The sequence below is a fragment of the Narcine bancroftii genome, chromosome 3 (genome assembly GCF_036971445.1).
Source record: "Narcine bancroftii isolate sNarBan1 chromosome 3, sNarBan1.hap1, whole genome shotgun sequence".
Classification (NCBI taxonomy): domain Eukaryota; kingdom Metazoa; phylum Chordata; class Chondrichthyes; order Torpediniformes; family Narcinidae; genus Narcine; species Narcine bancroftii.
Genome location: NC_091471.1, coordinates 351,648,072 through 351,670,660, shown reverse-complemented (window position 1 = coordinate 351,670,660; position 22,589 = coordinate 351,648,072). Strand labels below are relative to the sequence as shown.

Genomic DNA, 22,589 nt, shown 5'->3' with positions numbered 1-22,589 from the left:
TTATGTGGCAAAGATTAAGATACATAACCAACATTTTAGGCTTGAGCCCTTCATCAAGGTTTCTCCAGCATTGTGTTTTTACTTCAACCATGGTTCCTGCAGACTTTTCTGTTTTACATTTGAAACTCCCTTGGTATAAAGTTTCCATCAGCCCAATCTTTAATCATTTAAAATGTAAAACCTGTTGCTATCAAAACCCAGAGAAAATGTACACAGGCCTCAGAAAAAAGTGCTAACAATTATTGATTCTACATAGAACTTCTTTGGAATTGGGGACAGATTGTTTAATTAGGTAGGGTGCTTAGAGACATCTTTGAGCCTGTGAAAATGTATTGTTTGATTAATTTGTATGTTCTGTCCTGTGCAGTTTCTACATTTGTTTTAGATGTTGTGTGGAATGACATCATGTGGCAGGAAAGCACTAACGCTTCTGAGCAGTGTGTTTGCTGTGTCCGGCCTGGGTCTCCTCGGGGTTGCGGTGAGCACCGACTATTGGTTATACCTGGAGGAAGGAGCCATTTCCCCCCAAAACATGACAACAGAAGTCAAGATGTCTCTGCACTCTGGCCTGTGGAGAGTATGCTTCCTGGCAGGTATGATGATTGCTACAGGTTCTGGATTTATTGTTTATATCTAAAGCTAATAATCAAAGGGAATGATGGCACGAGTTGTCCTCGGCAAAACAGTCCTTTGTTGAATTTTCAGTCATGAACATTCAATGAATTTCTGACATTTTCAGTTTTAATTTCATGGATGTTTATAAAAATGCTGAGAAAATGGTCTTGGCTGCAAAATCAGTCTTTGCATTGATTAATTAAGGCCTAAATATTGATTGAAATCGGTCATTGTTCCTCTTTACACTTCCAGTGGATGCCCCTCCAAAGGCAATGTCTTGAGCAGAGACTAAAATGCCAAACATCCCGGAGATAATTCACAGAAAGGAAGAAGTAAATAAATAAGAGTATTATATTAATTTCCATAAAACATAAAATTACAGGCTCTTAAAACCTTAAGACATAGAAGCAGAAATAGGATATTCAGCCCACTGTCTTCCCCGTCATTTAATTCTAAGATGATCCATTTTCCCACAGCCCCATTGCCTGTGATATTGTGCTGGCCTATATAAACCTACGCCACATCAATCTAACTAATTCTCTGCTCTCTGCCTGTCAATTTTCAGCTTCTTTCTCCTCTCTATCCATTTATTACCATTTACTTGTTAGTTTATGCGTCTCCTGTTTCCCTTCATCTCTGTTATCATCCTCCCCATTTCCCATATTTTTATTCAGACATCTACCTGGCTTTCTAGATTCCTGACAAAACCCTAAATGTTGATTACCTTTTACTTCCTATTGATGGTGCATGACCTACTGAGTTTCTCCAGCACTTGTGTGTATTGCACTTGACTCCAGCATCTGCAAATTTTCTTATTTAACTCCACAACTATCTAACGCTCCCTCCCTCACTATCCACAATCCCCTTTATTTGTATATCTATGTTCCTATCAAAAAGTCTCTTAAATGTCCCTTTTGTATCTACCAAATTCCAGGTTCCCTCCACTTACTGTATATTAAAAAAACCTTCCTCTGACATCTTCCCTAAACTTTCCTCCACTCACCTTTAACATATGTTCTCTGGTATTGGCCATTGCCACCCTGGGAAAAAGTGCTGGCTGTACACTCTATCTAAGTCTCTCTTATATACATCTATTAAATCACTGCTCATCCTGTCATTCCAAAGGCCTAGCGCGCTCAATCTTTCTTCATAAGATGCATTCTCCAATCCAGGCAGCATCCAAGAAAAATCTCCTCTGCACCCTTTCTAAAAGTTTCACATTCTTCATATAATGAGGTGACCAGAACTGAACACAATACTCATTACACAATACAAAAGAGTAGTTTAACCATAGTTTTATAGAGCTGTAACATTATTTCTTGACTTGAACTAAGTTCCACAACTAATAAAGGCATCCATCTTCTTTACTACCCTATCAATTTCAGTGGCAAACTTGAAGGATCTATGAACTTGGACTTGGACTATTAAATATTCTGCCATTAACCATGTATTTTGCTTTCAAATTCGATCTTCCAAAGTGTACCACTTCACACTTTTCCAGATTGAACTCTATCTGCCACTTCTCTGCCCAACTACATATTTTGTCTATATCCTACTGTAAACTACAACAACCTTCTGCATTATCCACAACACCTCCATGTCATCACCATCCTTACTAACCCATCCCTCTACTTCATTGTCCAAGTCATTTGTAAAATACACTCCATTGACTACCACCCTCAGCCTTCTGTGGGCCTGCCAATTCTGAATCCACACTGCTAGGTTTCCATTGCTAACGTTTATAGCTGTTTTTGGTGAGGAGGTCACTGATCGCATTGAGGTTTGGATCTGGAGCTCGGGTTGCTGATGGATTGAACTGGAGTCTGTGCTGCTGCAGAGGCTGTGGGAGCACTGGACGTGAATCCACGGACAGTCAGTAACTCTAAAGGGCCTCTATTTTGCTTCTCTTTCTCCTATTGTTAGGGGTACCAGGCAATGCTCATGGTGATCTTTAGTGCCTTACAATAGACAAAGTATATTATATTTTCATGGTCAATCTTGGAAAAAAATTGTCACCCACCACCAATTTTCCAGTGGTAATAATGCATACTTTAATCCCAATCAGCACAGAGGGTGATAACATTGTTAAATATTGACAGAGCCATTTAACAGATGTCTTTAGGAATTAGGCCTCTTAAATATGAATTTTCATATGAATTCACATATTCTTTTTTTTTTTTTTTTTTTTTTTTTAAATTTTTTATTTTTCACACCATAAATCACAATAGCCATGATATACACTTTTTCTTTTCCACACATTTACAGTGACTTTTTCTCCCTCCCCCCTCCCTCCTCCCAAGCCACCCCCCCATCCCCCCCCCCTCTCATCCATTTTAGTTATACAATCTAGGTTGCATTAATTCAGTTAGACAATGTTGTCATTCAACAAAAATACACCAGAAATTCTACTGAGTCCATTCTTTTCTTCTCTTCTCCTTCCATCAACTTAGGTAATGTTTGTTCCCGGTAGGTTTTCGCTATTGTATTTAATGTAAGGCTCCCATACTTGTTCGAATATTTCAATATTATTTCTTAAACTATATGTTATTTTTTCTAATGGAATACATTTATTCATTTCTATATACCATTGTTGTATTTTCAAATTATCTTCCAATTTCCAGGTTGACATAATACATTTTTTTGCTACAGCTAGGGCTATCTTAACAAATCTTTTTTGTGCATCCTCCAAGTCAATTCCAAATTCTTTATTTTTTATGTTACTTAGGAGAAAGATCTCTGGATTCTTTGGTATATTGTTTTCTGTTATTTTATTTAATATCTGATTGAGATCATCCCAAAATTTTTCTACTCTCTCACATGTCCAGATTGCATGAATTGTTGTTCCCCTTTCTTTTTTACATCGAAAACATCTATCAGATACTGTTGGGTCCCATTTATTTAACTTTTGCGGTGTAATGTATAGTCTGTGTAACCAATTATATTGTATCATACGCAGCCTCGTATTTATTGTATTTCTCATCGTTCCAGAGCATAACTTCTCCCATGTTTCCTTTTTTATCTTTATATTTAAATCTTGTTCCCATTTTTGTTTAGTTTTACCATTTGTTTCCTCATTTTCCTTTTCTTGCAGTTTAATATACATATTTTTTATAAATCTTTTGATTAACATTGTATCTGTAATCACATATTCAAGGTTACTTCCCTCTGGTAAACTCAAGTTGCTTCCTAATTTATCTTTCAAGTAGGATCTCAGTTGGTAATATGCCAGCGCTGTATCTCCCGTTATATTGTACTTATCTCTCATTTGTTCAAAGGATAAGAATCTACTTCCTGAAAAACAATTTTCTATTCTTTTAATCCCTTTTTTTTCCCATTTTCTAAAGGCAAGGTTGTCTATTGTAAAAGGGAGTAGCTTATTTTGCGTCAATATTAGTTTTGGTATTTGGTAATTTATTTTATTTCTTTCTACATGAATCTTCTTCCATATATTGAGGAGATGGTGTAATACTGGAGAAGTTCTATGTTGTACCAATTTTTCGTCCCATTTATATAATATGTGTTCAGGTATCTTTTCCCCTATTTTATCTAATTCTAGTCTCGTCCAGTCTGGTTTTTCCCTTGTTTGATAAAAATCTGATAGGTACCTTAATTGTGCGGCTCTATAATAATTTTTGAAGTTTGGCAATTGTAAGCCTCCTTGTTTATACCATTCTGTTAATTTGTCTAGTGCTATCCTCGGTTTCCCCCCTCTCCATAAAAATCTCCTTATTATTTTCTTTAACTCTTTGAAGAATTTTTCTGTCAGTTGTATTGGCAATGCCTGAAATAAGTATAGTATCCTTGGAAAAATGTTCATTTTAATACAGTTTATCCTTCCTATCAGTGTTAGTGGTAGCTCTTTCCAATGCTCTAAATCGTCCTGTAATTTTTTCATTAGTGGATTGTAATTGAGTTTATATAATTGGCCTAGATTTTTGTTTATTTGCACACCTAGGTATCTTATTGCCTGCGTTTGCCATCTGAATGGGGATTCCTCCTTAAATTTTGAGAAATCCGCGTTATTCATAGGCATTGCTTCACTTTTATTTACGTTTATCTTGTATCCCGACACTTCTCCATATTCCTTCAATTTCTTATATAGTTCTTTTATTGATAGTTCTGGTTCTGTTAAGTACACTATCACATCATCCGCAAACAGACTGATTTTATATTCCCTGTCTTTTATTTTTATTCCTTTTATATTATTATCTCTTCTTATCGATTCTGCTAGTGGTTCTATAGCTAGCGCAAACAATAATGGTGATAGTGGGCATCCCTGCCGCGTTGACCTGCTTAAGTTAAATTGCTTTGATACATGTCCATTTACTGTCACTTTCGCTAACGGTCCCTTATATAATGCTTTAATCCAATTAATATACTTCTCCGGTAAACTGAATTTTTGCAATACTTTGAACAAGTAATTCCATTCTACTCTGTCGAAGGCCTTCTCTGCGTCTAAAGCAACTGCTACTGCCGGTGCTTTATTTCCTTCTACTGCATGAATTAAGTTAATAAATTTACAAATATTGTCTGTTGTGCGTCTTTTTTTGATAAATCCAGTTTGGTCTAAATTTACCATTTTCGGTACCTGTTCTGCTATTCTGTTCGCTAATAGTTTAGCTATTATCTTATAATCTGTGTTTAGCAGAGATATTGGTCTATATGACGCTGGTGAGAGTGGATCTTTCCCTTGTTTTAGTATCACTGTAATTATTGCTGTTTTACATGAATCTGGTAAGTTTTGTGTCTCATCAATCTGGTTGATTACATCCAGGAGGGGTGGTATTATTAGGTCTTTAAATGTTTTGTAGAATTCTATTGGGAGTCCATCCTCTCCTGGTGTCTTATTATTTGGTAAATTTTTTATTATCTCTTGTATTTCTACTGTTCCAAATGGTTCTGTTAATTTATTTTGTTCCTCTATTTGTAGTTTTGGTAGTTCAATTTTAGTCAAAAATTCATCTATTTTCCCTTCTTTCCCTTCGTTTTCGGTTCGGTATAATTGTTCATAGAATTCTCTGAAGTTTTCCTTAATTTCTTTTGGATTATATGTAATTTGTTTGTCTTTTTTCCTTGTTGCCAATACCATTTTCTTAGTTTGCTCTGTCTTAAGCTGCCATGCTAGGATTTTGTGTGTTTTTTCCCCTAGTTCATAATATTTCTGTTTTGTCTTCATTATATTCTTCTCCACCTTATATGTTTGTAATGTTTCATATTTTATTTTTTTATCCGCCAATTCTCTTCTTTTGGTTGTATCTTCCTTTATTGCTAATTTTTTTTCTATGTTTATTATTTCCCTTTCCAACTGCTCTGTTTCCTGATTATAGTCCTTCTTCATCTTGGTTGCATAACTTATTATTTGCCCTCTAATGAATGCTTTCATTGCGTCCCATAGTATAAACTTATCTTCCACTGATTCCGTATTTACTTCAAAGTACATTTTTAATTGTTTTTCAATAAATTCTCTAAAATCCTGTCTTTTAAGTAGCATGGGGTTTAATCTCCATCTATACATTCTTGGAGGGATGTCTTCTAGCTCTATTGCTAATAACAGGGGTGAGTGGTCCGATAATAGTCTAGCTTTATATTCCGTTTTCCTAACTCTCCCTTGTATGTGGGCTGATAACAGGAATAGGTCTATCCTTGAGTATGTTTTATGTCTAGTTGAGTAGTATGAGTATTCCTTTTCTTTTGGGTTTTGTTTCCTCCATATGTCCACAAGTTTCATTTCTTGCATTGATTTAATTATAAATTTGGTTACTTTGTTCTTCCTGTTAATTTTTTTCCCCGTTTTATCCATATTTGGATCCAGATTCAGATTGAAATCCCCTCCTATTAGTATGTTCCCTTGCGTATTAGCTACCTTCAAAAAGATATCTTGCATAAACTTTTGATCTTCTTCGTTAGGTGAATATATATTAAGTAGATTCCAAAGCTCTGAATATATCTGACATTTTATCATAACATATCTCCCTGCTGGATCTATTATTTCCTCTTCTATTTTAAATGGCACATTTTTGCTAATTAATATAGCCACTCCTCTTGCTTTTGAATTATACGATGCTGCTGTTACATGTCCTACCCAATCTCTCTTTAATTTCTTGTGCTCCAATTCAGTTAAATGTGTTTCTTGGACAAATGCTATATCTATTTTTTCCTTTTTCAGTAAATTTAGTAGTTTCTTCCTTTTAATTTGGTTATGTATTCCATTAATATTTAGAGTCATATAGTTCAGCGTAGCCATTTTATATTTTGTTTATCTTCTCTTTCCGTTTCTCCATCATTACCTTTCCTCCTTTTCCATTTCTGTTTTCTTATTTTCAACTCTTTACCAGACAACATTCCTACAACATCCAACATTTTCCTTATTCTCCTATTTCTATCTTCTTTATCCCCAATCTCCCCTTCCCCTCCTGAGTTGCCCTTTATCCCTTGTCGGACAACCACATCTCCCCTCTCCATTTGGATTTGCGAATCCACTCGCAAGCGTCAACTGATTTTGCAGTGACCGCTCTTTTCCCCCCACCCAGCCCCCCCCAGAAAAGATTTCGTTTTTTATATGTCACAAAGGTCACTCTTTTAGTTCCCTCCTTATTCTCTCTATTCCATTACCTTCCCTTATTAATTCTTGTCTATACTTTCTATGTTTTCCTCTAATTACAGATACTTTCACATATGCCCATTGTCTCTATTCACTCTTATACCTCTTTACCCGCATACATATCAATCGTGGTCATTTTTACCCTCCTTACCCGTCTTCATCCCTCAGTCTATTTTTGTCTTTACCCACATACATATCAATCGTGATAATTTTTGCTCTCATTACCCGTCTTCATCCCTCAGTCTATTTTTGTAATTGTTCTGCAAATTTTCGTGCTTCTTCTGGATCCGAGAATAGTCTGTTTTGTTGTCCTGGAATAAATATTTTCAATACCGCAGGATGCTTCAGTGTAAATTTATATCCTTTCTTCCATAAAATCGCTTTTGCTGCATTGAACTCTTTTCTCTTCTTTAGGAGTTCAAAGCTTATATCTGGATAAATGAAGATTTTTTGCCCTTTATACTCCAGTGGTTTGTTGCCCTCTCTTACTTTTTCCATTGTCTTCTCCAGTACCTTTTCTCTTGTAGTATATCTTAGGAATTTTACTACAATAGATCTTGGTTTTTGTTGTGGTTGTGGTTTAGGGGCCAATGCTCTATGTGCCCTTTCTATTTCCATTTCTTGCTGTAGTTCTGGACATCCTAGGGCCTTAGGGATCCATTCTTTTATAAACTCCCTCATATTCTTGCCTTATGTTATTTCTTCTGTTATAATTTTCCATTATATCTATTTTTTGGGCTAGTAATTCTTGTGTCTCTTTAGTTTTTTTATTAGATTCCTCCAATTTCTTTTTTAAGTCTTCTACCTCCATTTCTGCTGCTATTGCCCGTTCTTCCATCTTGTCCATTTTTTTCCCCATTTCTGTTAAGGTCATATCCATTTTATTTATTTTCTTTTCTGTGTTGTTTATTCTTCTTCTTAAATCATTGAATTCCTGTGTTTGCCATTCTTTAAATGACTCCATGTATCCTCTAACAAGAGCAAGTACCTCCTTTACCTTGCCTATCTTTTCTTCTTCTATTTCCCTGTACTCTTCCTCTTCCTCTTCTTCTTCCTCTAGGTTGACCATCTGTTGTTTCTTTGCTGCCCTTTCCTCCTCTTCTTTCTTGTTTCCATTGTCTTCTGTGGTCTCTTCTTGCTGCAGGTGTTCTGCAGCTGTCGTTGCCGGCTGTGGAGATCGACTCCCCAGCTGGTCCCCCCTCCCGTCGGTGTGTTTTTTTGTATGCGCGGTTGCGCACTTTTACTCGGCTCTGTGAGCCATTGTTGTAGTTCTCTTTCTACCGACCTGAGGTAGTGGGGTCTTCTCTCCACAGCGGGCCTCTTCGGACAGGTAAGGCCTTCACCTTTTTCCTCCGTTGTCTTCTCTTCCTCTCTTCTTTCCGTTGATTTTGATTTTTCTCCTTTTGTCTCCATCTTCTTTCCACCTTTATACTCACTTTTCTTTAACTTGTATTTCTGTGCCTTTGTATTTTCTCTTGTTTTTCCCGACTTTTCTGGAGAGGGCTGGAGTTCACCGTCCGGCCACTACTCCATCACGTGACTCCTCCGAATTCACATATTCTTGAGGGGGTCCAATGGGAAACTACTATTCCACCACAATTCTTGTATCCATTAGGAGGATTCAAATTGAGGCTCAATTACTTTATGATCCTTCACTGTTGACATTACTTCAGAAGTATTTTATTGACTGTAGAGAGATTTAGGATGTCTGAGTGCAAATGGTATTAAACTTTGCTTGAGCATTTGGGGAGGTTTAGGACAGCAGGGGAAGGAGCCCTGCTCCCACCTCAGATACTCAGACCACATCTCTGTAATGCTAACCCCAGCATACAGACCCCTCATTGGGTGCTCTAGACCAGTTCTGAAGCAGGTTAAATCCTAGCCAGCAGGAGCCATTCATGCATTTTAGCACTGCTTCAAGCGGACTGACTGGCATCTGTTCAAGGAAACAGCAACTGATGGCGACTGCATCAACCTGGAGGAGTATATGCTACGTTATTAAGTGACTAGCTACGTTATTAAGTGTATTGATGATGTCACTGTGCCCAAGACCATTCACATTAATCAGAAGTTATGGATTACTGTGGAGGTGTGTGTGTGCTGCTGATGGGCCAAGACTCTGCCTTCAGAACGGGCGACAAGGTAGCCCTAGTTATTGCAAGAGCCAAGCTGTCTAAGGCCATCAGGGAGGCAAAGCGTGCATGTGGCCAGCGAATTCAGTCATTTTCAGGACAGCAAGGACACCCGACTCACGTGGAAAGGCATTCAAGATATCACCAACCATAAGACTAGACCATCTGTCTGTGATGATGATACCTCCCTCCCAGATGCACTGAACTACTTATATGCGAATTTTGAGGCAAAAAATGATGTGGCAATGAAAAAGACCACCTCTCCAGCAAATGATCAGGTGCTGTGTCTTACAGAGGCTGATGTGAGGAGAGTGTTCAACAAGGCCAACCCACGGAAAGCTGCTGGTCTGGATAACATTCCTGGTAGAGTGCTCATGGGATGTGTGGCTCAGCTAGCAGATGTTCTCAACAACATTTTTAACATCTCCATGAGCAGCGCAGTGGTCCTCATGCTGAAGAAGTCACCAGCGTCCTGCCTCAATGACAACCCTCTGTCGCACTCGCATCTCCCATCATGAAGTGTTTCAAGTGTCTCGTCATGGGCCACATCAAACTCCTACTGCCCCACTCACTGGATCCCCTGCAGTTCGCATATAGATCCAACCATTCTACGGACGATGCCATTGTCACCACCCTCCATCTAGCCCTCACCCATATGGAAAATAAGGACACATATGTTCAAATGCTGTTTATTGATTTGAGTTCGACATTCAACATAATCATACCTCAATACCTGATGGAGAAGTTGAGCCTGTTGGGCTAAAACACCTCCCTCTGAAACTGGATTCTTGACTTCCTGATAGGGAGATCTCAGGCAGTCTGGATCAGAAACAACATTTCCAAGATCATTACACTGAGCATGGCAACCTTCATCACCACCCCCAAGGCTGTGTGCTTAGTCCTTTTCTGCTCAGTCTCATGACTGTGCAGCAAAAAACAGCTTGAACCAATACGACGACATGGTGGGCCTTATCAGCAAGAATGATGAGTCAGCATACAGAGATGAGCTACAGTTGCTAACGGACTGATTCAGAGGCAACAACCTGCATCTGAATGTTGATAAAACAAAAGAAATGATTGTCGACTCCAGGAAGGTCCAGGGCATCACTCTCCACTGACCATGGATGGCATTACTATTGAGATTGTCAAGAGTATCAAGTTTCTTGGTGTGCACCTGGTCCCTCAACACCAGCTCCATAGCTAAGAAAGTCCAGCTGCACCCCTACTTTCAGTGAAGGCTGAGGAAAGTTAATCTCCCACCCGTCATCCTCACTACATCTACAGAGGATGCATTGAGAGCATTCTGAGCAATTGCATCACCACCTGGTGATGAACACTGTACCAGCTTAGACCATAAGTTCCTGCAGAGGATAGTGACATTAGTGGAGAAGATCATTGGGGTTTCTCTTCCAACCATGACGCACATTTACAAGACACAATGTATATGGAAGGCAAATAATACTGTGAAGGACATCACACACCTCTCCTGTAAACTTTTCTCCCTTTTGTCATCTGGAAGGAGGCACCATAGCAGATTGTGCAACAGTTTTTTACCACTAAGCCATAAAGCTCCTCAATTCCTAAAACATATGGTTTTTATTCCTATTTATGTAAATCTGCTCTATGGTCCTGGAGAAATGCTATTTCATCATTAGTAGTTATGGTATGAACACTAAATAAAGGTGACTTGGCTTGACCAGAGTGTTAAATCATATGTTGGAGCACTTGGTGGAAAGGTGGATACAATGTGCAGAGAGACTGTAGATAGGGCATTAATGGAGTCAGTTGGCCATAAACTATTATATTTTATATGTCATTAACATTATCTTCGGACTAATAAAATATTTCTCAATCATACATTATTTCTTATACCATGCTGTCTATAATTTTAACACTCTTTTAAAAATCATTTAAAATAAGTGAATATGAATATCCCTAATATATCATATGTGCTGTCTTCTAAGGTAATTTTCCTCAACCTGTGGTACATGGCAATCTGTTTAATACAAATACTACTGATATAATAAACAAGGTTGTAAGCTTGACAGCAAAAACAAGTGAAAATTCTTAAAACAATTTCCCACCAAAACAAAGCAAACATCCCAGCAATAATGGGTTTGAGCTTGTCAGCCTCCCTCTCGCCCGCTGTGGTCCATGTTTTTGTTATGGGTGCTGTGGCGGAACATGGTACTGTGGGTGTGTCCAGGCATGTCCTCATTGGGCTGAACAGGCTGGCCCACCTTCTGTACCTGTAGCCCCTCCCCATAAGATCCCCTAATAAAGGCTGAGAGTCTTAGTCTCCTCCCTCATATCTGCCTTGGACATGAACCAGCAGTAAGTGGAGGCATGTCTGGGTTTTCTGATTAATAAAGCCTTTGACTGCTTGCTTCGTGTCTGCAAGTGGTCATTAATCGTGCTACAGGTGCTCCACAGTAAACAAAGAAATGCTTAAAGGAGGGTGCAAAAAAATTGAGAATGACTGCTCTAAGATACAACTCACTCCTGTAGATAATTACATTTATAAAAAACACCAATTAATTTATCCTGGACACAGCTTCATAAGTGTAAAATGTAGTCATAAATGTATTCAGTAATGTACTTTATGGATTATACATCATTCCTAGATATATCATACAAACAGCATTATAAATGATAATCCTGTCATTATCTTTTTCACTTCTGATACACTGTTGTATATTTCTATAATCATATACATTACAGAGTTATTATATGTGTCTGATATATTGTGTGCACCATCATAAAGAGATACAAAATATTCATAAATATACATTTGTTTTGGAATGATATACTCCTATTCATAAAAACTGCTTTACTGATATACAATATGCACAGTGGGATGGAAGGATAAACCACACAACAGAGTCATTTCCTTAAGACTTTTCTAGATGTAAGTGATGGCCCAACAAAATTGCAATACCAGTCTCATTACGTGGTGTCACAATGTGAACATAACACCATGCATGAGGAAGTTATTGAGTAAACAGAACACACTTATTTTACAAAAGCAAAATTCCTCCTTCTAAAACATACTCTGGGCTATTGATATACTAACATCATGTACTGTCATAACTGTATGTCTCGGGAGGCCATGCTCTGGGACCTGGGACCACTATTCGAAAATGTCTTTGATGCAGGTTTTCCATCTGCTGATGTGTCATTTATAATGAATAACAGTTATTTTAACAGCCTACTGTTTGTATCCTCAGGAATGGAGCGTGGGCACTGCTTTACCATCGAGTATGTGATGCCAATGAATGTGCAGCTGACCTCAGAATCTACAATCAGTATTTTAAGTAAGTATTCATTCTGCTTCCAATCAGTGTCAATGTCTACAGCACAGTCACAGACCATTCTGGTCATGCTGGTTTTATACTGCAGAAGTCTCTTACTCCTCTCCATCAAACCCCTTTGGCATATCCTTCTCTTTCTGGTCCAACATTTGTTTAACAGAGGTATACATTAATGCGAGTTTTAAAAATTGCTGGAGAAATTCATCAGGTCAAACATGTACTTCATATAGCAAAGTTAAAGATACATAACCAATGTTTTGGGCTTGAGCCTTTCATCAAAATATGAGAAAAATGTGGACAGACGCCCCAACAAAATGGTGCAAGTGTAACACTTCCTGCAGGTAAAGGGGAAGGTTGTGTTAAGGGAAGAGGTGTGGGTACAAGTGTGGCACTTCCTGCACCCACACCTCCTCCCTCACCACCATTCGGGGCCCCAAAGAGTTCTTCCAAGTGAAGCAACACTTGTGAATCTGCGGGAGTCATCTATTGCTCTGGTGCTTCCATTGTGGCCTTCCCTACACAGAGAAACTGGATGGAAACTGGTAGATCATTTTGCTGAGCACCTTCGCTCTGTCTACATCAATGACAGGGATCTCCCAGTGGCCAACCATTTCAATTCTGTGTCCCACCCTGCATTGACATGTCTGTCTAAGGTCTCGTACTGTCAAACCAAGGCCATTCATAAATTAGATAAGCAACACCTAACATTCCATCTGGGCACTCTCCAACCAGATGGCATTAACACCGACTTCTCTGGTTTTTAATAACCCACTCCCCATTTTTCCTCTCTTCCCCATCCCTCTGTCTTCTTTCTTCCAGCTCTCCACCCCCTTCCCTCTCCTTTCACAGAGCCACCCCCACCCCCTGTTTTCTGGTGTGCTTTCCCTCCCTTATTCACCTTACTACCTCCTGCCTGTGGAATTATGCTCCTCCCCCACTTCTCCCCCCATCATTTGTTTGGACGCCTGTCTATATTTTGCACATACCTCAATGAGGGGCTCAAGCCTGAAACATTGCTTATGTATCTTTATTTTTGCCATATAAAGTACTCTGTTTGACCTGCAATATTTCTCCAGTATTGTGTTTTTACTTCAATCACGATGTCTGCACACTTTTGTGTTTTACTCCACACTTTAATGCTATTTATCTCAGCCACTTCAGCTGGTAGAAAAGCTCTGTCTGAAATATTTCAGAGTTTGTTAATGATTAGTTTGAAGTGCAGTAATTGATTGGTAGGCAAAAATAGTAGCTATTTTATATGGGTAGAGGAGGAAAAATCATGAAATGTGTGGTAGAGAAACAAATATTTCTTTCATTCTAGTTCTTATTGATAACTTGGATTTTTCTCTTTCCACAGAAATGATTCGGTCTTCCACTCCTTTTCCACTGGTCAGCCTGTTTTTCATGTTCATTGGCTTTGTGATGAATAACATTGGACATATCAGACCGCACAGGACTATCTTGGCCTTTGTATCAGGGATCTTCTTTATACTTTCAGGTAGAGATCAAAAAAATAAATGAGCAATAAAGTTGATACATTGCATCTCATTTTCATTATGATCCTATTGGTCTACTTTTATTTGGTGAATTTTGGAAGCTGGGGTTTACTCAGGTGGATGGGAAAGAAGAACTAGAAGAGCATGGCAACCAGCAACCTCATGCATATGAGCTCACCTTTGATAAATGCAGAAGACAGAAAGAGCTCTGAGATTCAGCTGGCTAGGTCCCAAAATGTGAAAAATTCCACACACTATCTCATTCTCCAACAAACTGCTTTAGTACCACTGGAGCTAAAAAAAAACCATCCCAAACAACTCAGCAGGTTGAGCCGCATCAGTGAATGATGTTGTCTTGATGTTGTAGTCCTGTTGAAAGGTTCTGACTCAGAAGCTTGACCATTCTATCTCTCCCACTGAAGTTGTTGATTCACTGAGTTCTTTGAGTAGATTGATTTTTACTTCAATACTCTATTATATATCTGCACAGCTCTTTCTTGTTTCTGCCACTTTTCCATGGAATCTAAACCAGTGGTTTTCAACCTTTTTCTTTCCATCCACATACCAATTTAAGTATTCACCATGCCATAGGTGCTCTGTGATTAGTAAGGGATTGCTTAAGATGGTATGTGGGTGGAAAGAAAAAGGTTGAAAACCACTGTTTTAATCGTTCCTAATTGGCTCGTTATGTGCATGGCTTCATAACTCCAAAGGAAATGGGCCAATGACAATTTTTCTTAAGCAAAATATTTCAGTAACAATTGGGTCTAGAGCAGTGATTCTCAACCTTCCCTTCCCACAAGTGGTTTGTGAGTGGAAAGTAAAAGGTTGAGAACCACTGATCTAAACAAACATATTGTGCAGAACAAATAATAAGAACTGAATAATAAGGGACCCAGTGAGCCAAGCAATATCCACAGAGAGAAATGGTCAGTTTTGGGATGGGACCATCTATTGACATGGCTCCTGGTATTTCCTGAAATTGTTATTGCTTTTCCTGTGTGTGCTGGCTGGGACAGTATTTATTTTTCATCCCTGATTGCCCCCTAAAGCGAGGAGCCAGTTAAGAATCCATCATATCAGGGGATCACATACTGCACATGCCAGTCTGTGTAAGAAGAGATTTTATTCACATTAGTGAACCAGACACCATTTCTACAGTATTCCAGTGGATTCATAGTCATCATTATGACAAAAAAATTATTTAATTATTGGAAATATCACCGTGGCTGTGCACACAAGAAACTGATAGAAATTTTTGAAGAGCTTATGAAACAAGGCCTGTCAAAGGGCAGACGAACCTTCTTGTAGGGTCAATGGCCATCTAGCAAGCATGTACCATGAAGTGCGGAAAGGTTATCTCTTGCATCAAAATTTGGCTGACCATTCGCTGCAACAGAACTTCTCCCAGCCATCTTGGACCTCACCATGCTGCTGAATCCAGAGGGGATGTCGAGAGGGTGTACAACCCCTACTCACCTAAATCCATTCATGCACATGCTGTTCCTTTCTGAGAACTGGGGTATCCTTATATCAAACCCCACAAACTGATTGTAAGGAATCATCATCACCCTTTGGGATGGATTTAAAAAAATCTTGTGTGTGTGTGTGTGTGTGTGTGTGTGTGTGTGTGTGTGTGTGTGTGTGTGTGTGTGTGTGTGTGTGTGTGTGTGTGTGTGTGTGTGTGTGGACTTTAGCAAGGCCTTTCATGAGGTCCTGGCAGGTTAGTGTGGAAGGTTAAGTCACATAGGATCAAAGGTGAGCTGGCCAATTGGATTCAAAACTAGCTGAGTGGAACAAGTCAGAGGGTAGTCGTAAAGGGATATTTTTTATGATTGGAGGCTTGTAACCAATGGTATGTCACAGAGATTGGTGGTGAGTCACTGTTGTTTGTTATCTATTTTACAATATGGATGGTAGTAAATTTGTGAAGAACACCAAAATTGGCGGTACAGTGGAAAGTGGGGAAGGATATCAATGTTTACAATTGGATATAGATCACTTGGAAGGGTGATTGAAGAGGCGGCAATTTGAATTTAACAAGTATGAGATATTGCACTTTGCTAAGTCAAATCAGGGCATGACTTAAATAGTAAATGGTAGGATGCCCAAGGTTTTGTACCTAGGGGTACAGATACAGAGTTGCATGAAAATGGCATCTCAGGTGGACAGGGTGGTGAAGAAGGTGTTTGGCACTCATTCCTTCATTGGGCAGGGAACTAAGTATAAAAGTAAGGAGCTCATGATTCAGTTGTACAAGTACCATGTGCAGTTCTGATCACCTAGCTTTCAGAAGGAAAACAATTAAGTTTTAAAGAATGCAGAGGAGATTCACTGGGATGTTACTGGGACTGGAGGGGCTTAGTTATATAGAGAAATTGGATAGTCCAGATCAGCCATTCTCAATGGCGGCTATATGGCAACTCCTTTGAGGCTACAGCACATTTAAGGGGGGCATGGAATGAAATTAAATATTTTTTATGCTTTTTATGTAGTCAGTAGGAGAGAAGTATGGAAGAAACCAACAAAACAACTGCTTCACAGGGAAGGGGGCTCATAAACTTTGAGCAGAGTCCTAAGGGGGCAATAGCCAAAAGAGGTTGAGAATGGCTGCTCTGGATCTCTATTCCCTTGAATGTAGGAGACTGCAGGATGACCTTGCAGAGGTTTATAAAGCCAGGAGGGGCATGGATACATTAAATCCTCTTTTTGCCATGAGAGATGATATTGGAACTAGCAGGCATAGGTTTAAGGAGAAATTTAAGAGGGACCTGAGAGGCAACACTTTCACTCAGAGGGTGGTTGGTAGCTGAAATAGATTGCCTAAAGGAACTGTAAAAGCAGGCACAATTTCAGTGTTCAAAAGACATTTGGGCAGATATATGGATTGGAAAGACATAGAAGGATATGGACCAAATGTAGGACAGTGGGACTAGCTCTGAATGCCAAATTAGTCAGCATGGATGAATTGGGCTGAATGATATATATTTTTAAATTTCCATTCTATCATGGTAAGGATTTAGAACCAGACAGCACCTTTTTCCATCTAGTCTGTGCCGAACTATTATTCTGCCTAGTCCAGTGGTTCTCAACCTTTATTTTCCACTCAAATACCATATTAAATAATCCTTTATTAACCACAGAGCACCTATGGTATCAGATGTTAGAATAATAATACATAATTAATTACAACTTCACATTGCTTATGTGACTCCTATGTTTTACTAAATTACAGGTTTGTCACTGGTTGTTGGCCTGGTGTTGTACATATCCAACATCAATGATGAGATGCTGAACAGAACTCCAGACTCAGAAACCTATTTGCACTACAAGTATGGATGGTCTTTTGCCTTTGCAGCAATATCATTCCTGCTGACAGAGGTAATCCTAGTCATTCAGCTAAAGTTTGTCCTATATCTGTCTTGGCTCATCAGATTTAATCCAAGATCAACAAAGTATTACTTTGGATTCTAGGATATCAGCGTGATCCAAATGGACACTGTGGCAAGTTGAGAAAATTATTACTGAGCTTAATGTTATACCAATGACTTCTGCTCATTGTATCTGGCATTCAAGAGAGAATAGGTGATAGCAAAAAAAAACAGAAACTGTTGGAAACATTCAGTATGTCAGGCAACATTGGTGGGAAGAGAAACTGTTCCTATTTCATATCTGAATGTTATTTTATTTTATCTGACAAGTCTTCTTCCTCTCCCTATCCAAAATTTCACATTTCTTCATTCATCCATCATAGTTACATGGTCAATGTTGTGTACAATTTCTGGGCAAGATGAGGAAAAAGACTCCTTCTGAAACCCTGGACTGCAAATCAGTACTACATTGTCCACTAAATTTAATTCATTAAAATATCTACTTGATGCAGGTGTCAATATTTCTTTTCGGATATATTAAATATCTGCACTGAAATACATATAAGCTCCGTACAATGGTCAATAATGAAAAGGAACATTTATCACTCTTGATTAATGATTATTGTCACTGGTAAAAATTGATCAGACAGATTTTAATGAAATTCATGAAAGACAGTTCCTGGAAGATTGACTGGATTAATAAAGTGGAACTCTACACAGCCCCAGGGCCTCAGATTGAATCCAAGATGGGCAGAAGTTACATGTAAAGCACGTTAAGTTGAAACATTGTTTATCTTGTGAAACATAGAAGTCTGCCGACACTATGATGGTAGTAAAAACAGAAATGCTAGAGGAACTCAGAAGATCCCACAGTGTCCATAGGAGGTAAAGATATACTTAGATATAGACATACAGCATACAGCATGGTAAAAGGCCCTTCTGGCACACAAGCCTGTGCCTCCCAATTACACCCAATTGACCTACAGCCTCCAGTACATTTTGAAAGGTGGGAGGAAAACGGAGCACCTGGAGGAAACCCACACAGACACGGAGAGAATGTATAAACCCTTACAGACAGTGTGGGATTCAAACCCCAGTTCACATTGCTGGTGCTGCAACAGTGTTGTGTCAATCACTACACTAACCTGCTGCCCCCCAAAAAATAGAATGCTTCACATATTTGCATGTCATCTTTACACAGAAGCCATGCTAATCTTCTCTGTATCGTTCCAACTTTAGTATATGTGCTGCTGAAGTGGGGCTTGAGTCTTGAAATGTTGGTTATATATCTTTACCTACTATAGGCTCTCTGAGATCTCCTATGTTCCACCAGAATTTCTGTGTTTTTATATTGTTTATGTTCTACACTAGTCTCAGAATGTCAATGAAACCCAGAATCCGGTGCCCATTTCCCTCCATTTTGCCAATTTTGTGCTAAATGTTTAAAATTGATGTCTAATTACATCTGCTCTATGTACACACTTTGCAGATGTTTATTTTTCAAGGAAGTATCTAAATCCCCATCTGAAATATACTATTGCATGCTGATGCACATTACACAACTGCCCCTAATTCAACACCAAGTTGGCAATTCCATATTAGAGAGACATGGGTTTGGTTGAAAATGAAACATTTACATGGGTATGCAAAAGCAAATAACCATCTTCTCCTAGCACCTAACCTTACAAACTCACTGGGCCTAGTTCAAAAGGCTTAGATCAACAACTTGGCCTCTCGTCAGCAAGGACTGAATTGGATTATGCAGTGGAAATGGGGCAACAAATACTGTGAATGTGGGGACTGAGGAAGGGAAAGTGTTCATTTTCTCAGTGTGCAGATTATGATTAGATCAAAATTCACAATGTGCATTGAATTTGGTATTCTTACAGAGTGCTGGAGTAATGTCAGTCTACCTTTTTATGAAGAGATACACTGCCGAAGAGATGTACAGACCTCATCCAAGCTTCTATAGACCAAGACTGAGTAACTGCTCTGACTACTCAGGCCAGTTCCTTCATCCAGATGGCTGGCCTCGTGGGCGCAGCCCCTCCGACATTTCCAGCGAAGCTTCCCTACAGATGAACGCCAGCTATCCAGCACTCCTCAAATGTCCAGATTATGACCAGATGTCCTCCTCACCTTGCTGAGCTTGTGCTCATGAGACCAGTTTGCCACCACACTGCCATGTTGCCCTGGTTCTCTTCTGTCATTAATTTCATTATGATGAGAACTGAACCATTCAGGACAACTTTAACACAAACCATCAGCTGGGGCCTGGGTTTCAGAACTTGCATATTTGCAAAGCACGGACCACCAGCTGACTGGATTGGGGCAGGGAAAGGGGAGACCATGAACAGAAATAAAGATAAAATGTTGTATTATTTTGTAATATTGTGTAATTTTGTAATGTTTTCATCCACTTAAATTTTATGGACTATCAAATTTAAAGAGTCATTGGAAAGGTACATTTATACAGTGCATAAGAGTTTAATTTCAAAAACAATGTGATGCAGTTAATAATGTAATGCTTTTCAAAGTTATACAGTACATTTGACAATTTCCCTGATGTCTAATCTTCAAAAAAATATTGGCTTGCTGGTATGGTAATTGCACAGAGTTGATAGGGACATAATGTAAAATTAGAGCTCTGCTGATAGGGAAACACTTCTTTGCCATGATAGGTGATGGCGATCTGGAACTTGTTCCTCTAAAAAGCTGTCAAGCCAAGAGGGATAATTGAAAAATTCCAGCCTGAAAATTGATATGTTTTTACTAGGCATAGGTTTTAATGACTTTAGAATGAAGATTGGTAGATGGAAATAAGACACTGATCAGCCATGATCCCATCAATTATGGAACAGCCTTGAGGGCCTAAATGGCCTACTTCTGTTCCCATCTGATTTATGCTTCAATTTTAAAATTGAATACTAGTTCTATTCAATCTAGTGACTGGGATAAGTGTTATGTGGAAATAGTTGCTAGGATAGACTTGGTCATTGAGATCTAGTTGCTAGGATTGATTTTTGCCACGTGAATGGTTGCTACAATATATATTGCCTAGAACACACTAGCAAGTGCTAGAAGTGGGGATTTTCAGCATTCTGTTTGTTTCAAATGTTATCCAAACATCAATGAGGTAGTGAGATTTTGTCCTGTATTAAATTTCTGCACATTTTCATTATAGCATGCTCTGAACAAACAATATCAGTTCTGTGTTGTATTGCTTTCAAGTGTGATAGTAACTTTTTAACTTGGATATTGGAATAATATAAATACTGTCATGTTCATACTGTCAACTTGAAAATAAATTTGATTGTGTATTTACAAGATATCTTTGTTCTATGTAAGCTATACTGTGCTATTACAATGTGAAGTTTGTAATTACCAAGTCATTCCATCTGTTCATTTACCTAAGACACAAATGGGAATAATTACATTGATTTACACACTGAATATAATTCAGTAATAGGATCAATGACCAGAAAGACTCCCAGGATTGTGACATTGAAACTCCCACTGTGATTCTTCCTTCCTGCTTAAAAAACCTCCTCATAAACTCTGTTCAATAACCAAACCTTTGACCTCAATGTTTCCTTTTCTGGCACTTTGGTATCAATTTTCCTGGAAGTGAGGGTAGAGTGAGGGTAGTATGAAGGTGCTTAAAGGAGAAATTAGAACTATTGGGTCTTTAAGTTCTGGAAAGCAACAATTGAGGAGCAAAAGAAGAGTAGCAATAAAGTTGTCAAATAACAAAAAAGTGAATAAATTCATAACATTCTATAAATTAAATCAAGAGAGTAAGGCAGGTACATGACTTTAAATAACCAAAACCACAATGTTCAATCAGAAATTCCAATAGATTTTCCAATTTGGAGGGAGTGGATATCACTATGAGTCTTTAATCACTAAATTGAATGGGTAAGATGAACTAACTATCCAACTTTGTATTTTATATGCCCCAATTCTTCAGACTTATGAAGTCATAGTCATACAGTGTGGAAACAGGCCTTTTGGCCCAACACGCTGACCAAAAGACTTCACCCACTTTAGTCCCACTTGCCTGCTTTTGATCCATATCCCTCTAAACTAATCCTATCCATATATACATCCAATTCATTTTTTAAATATTGCAATATTATCTTCCTCTGCCAGCCTGTCCAATATCCTCTGTATAGAAACATTATCCCTCAAGTTCCTGTTAAATCTCTACTCCCTCACCTTAAACATATAAATCAATTCCCCTAATCTGGGAAAAATATTCTGTGTTTATCCAATCTATTCCTCTCAAGATTTTGTTCACCTCTATGAGATCAAACCTCATTTTCCTGCTCTCCAAAGAATAAAGCCCTATCCTGCTCAATCTCTCCCTATAGCTCAGGTCCCTGAGACATGGCAACACCCTTGTAAATCTTTGTTGTATCCTCTCCATCTCAGCAACATCATTCCTGCAGCATGGTGACCAAATGGAACACAATACTCCAAATGGGATCTCACCAACACCTTACACAATTGCAACATAATTCCCCAATTTCTATACTGAATACTCTGACTGATGAAGGCCAATGATCTGAAAGCCTCTTTGACCACCCATTTGTCCCCTGGTTACCCCTTTTCCCATTATATACTTATAAAATGTTTATATTTTAAATTTTAAATTTAAATTTAAAAATTTTAAATTTAGACATACAGCATGGTAACAGGCCATTTCGGCCCACGAGCTCATGCTACCTAGTTACACCCAATTGACCTACAACCCTGGTACATTTTGAATAGTGGGAGGAAACCGGAGCCCCTGGGGAAACTCAGGCAGACACAGGGAGATTTAGAAACTCCTTACAGGCATCATACCGTTCGAACCCCAGTCTCAATCGCTGGCGCTGTAACGGCATTGTATTGACCGCTGTGCTAAATCTCTTGGGATTATCCTTAATGTTATTTTACAGAGCTATTTCCTGTCTCTTTTTTGCCCTCCTGATTTCTTTTTTAGCTTTCTCCTCAGTTTTCATTTGATCCCATCTGCTTATACCTGTCCCATACCTCCTTTTTGCTCTTGACTAGAGTCT

General features: G+C 38.7%; 1 protein-coding gene and 1 non-coding gene across 2 annotated transcripts; one reads left to right on the top strand and one right to left on the bottom strand.

Annotated features, from left to right (window-relative positions):
• The first annotated feature begins 372 nt into the window (after positions 1–372).
• On the top strand, positions 373–20,815 carry cacng5b (calcium channel, voltage-dependent, gamma subunit 5b). Its single transcript, XM_069929785.1, has 5 exons — positions 373–593; positions 12,576–12,662; positions 14,017–14,157; positions 17,391–17,536; positions 19,416–20,815. The coding sequence occupies exons 1-5, from the start codon at positions 386–388 to the stop codon at positions 19,671–19,673; spliced, it is 840 nt and encodes a 279-aa protein (XP_069785886.1). The 5' UTR covers positions 373–385; the 3' UTR covers positions 19,674–20,815.
• LOC138759698 (U6 spliceosomal RNA) lies at positions 18,683–18,785 on the bottom strand. The gene has a single exon (XR_011355040.1). It is a non-coding gene; the product is annotated as a U6 spliceosomal RNA (small nuclear RNA).
• Positions 20,816–22,589: the final 1,774 nt, after the last annotated feature.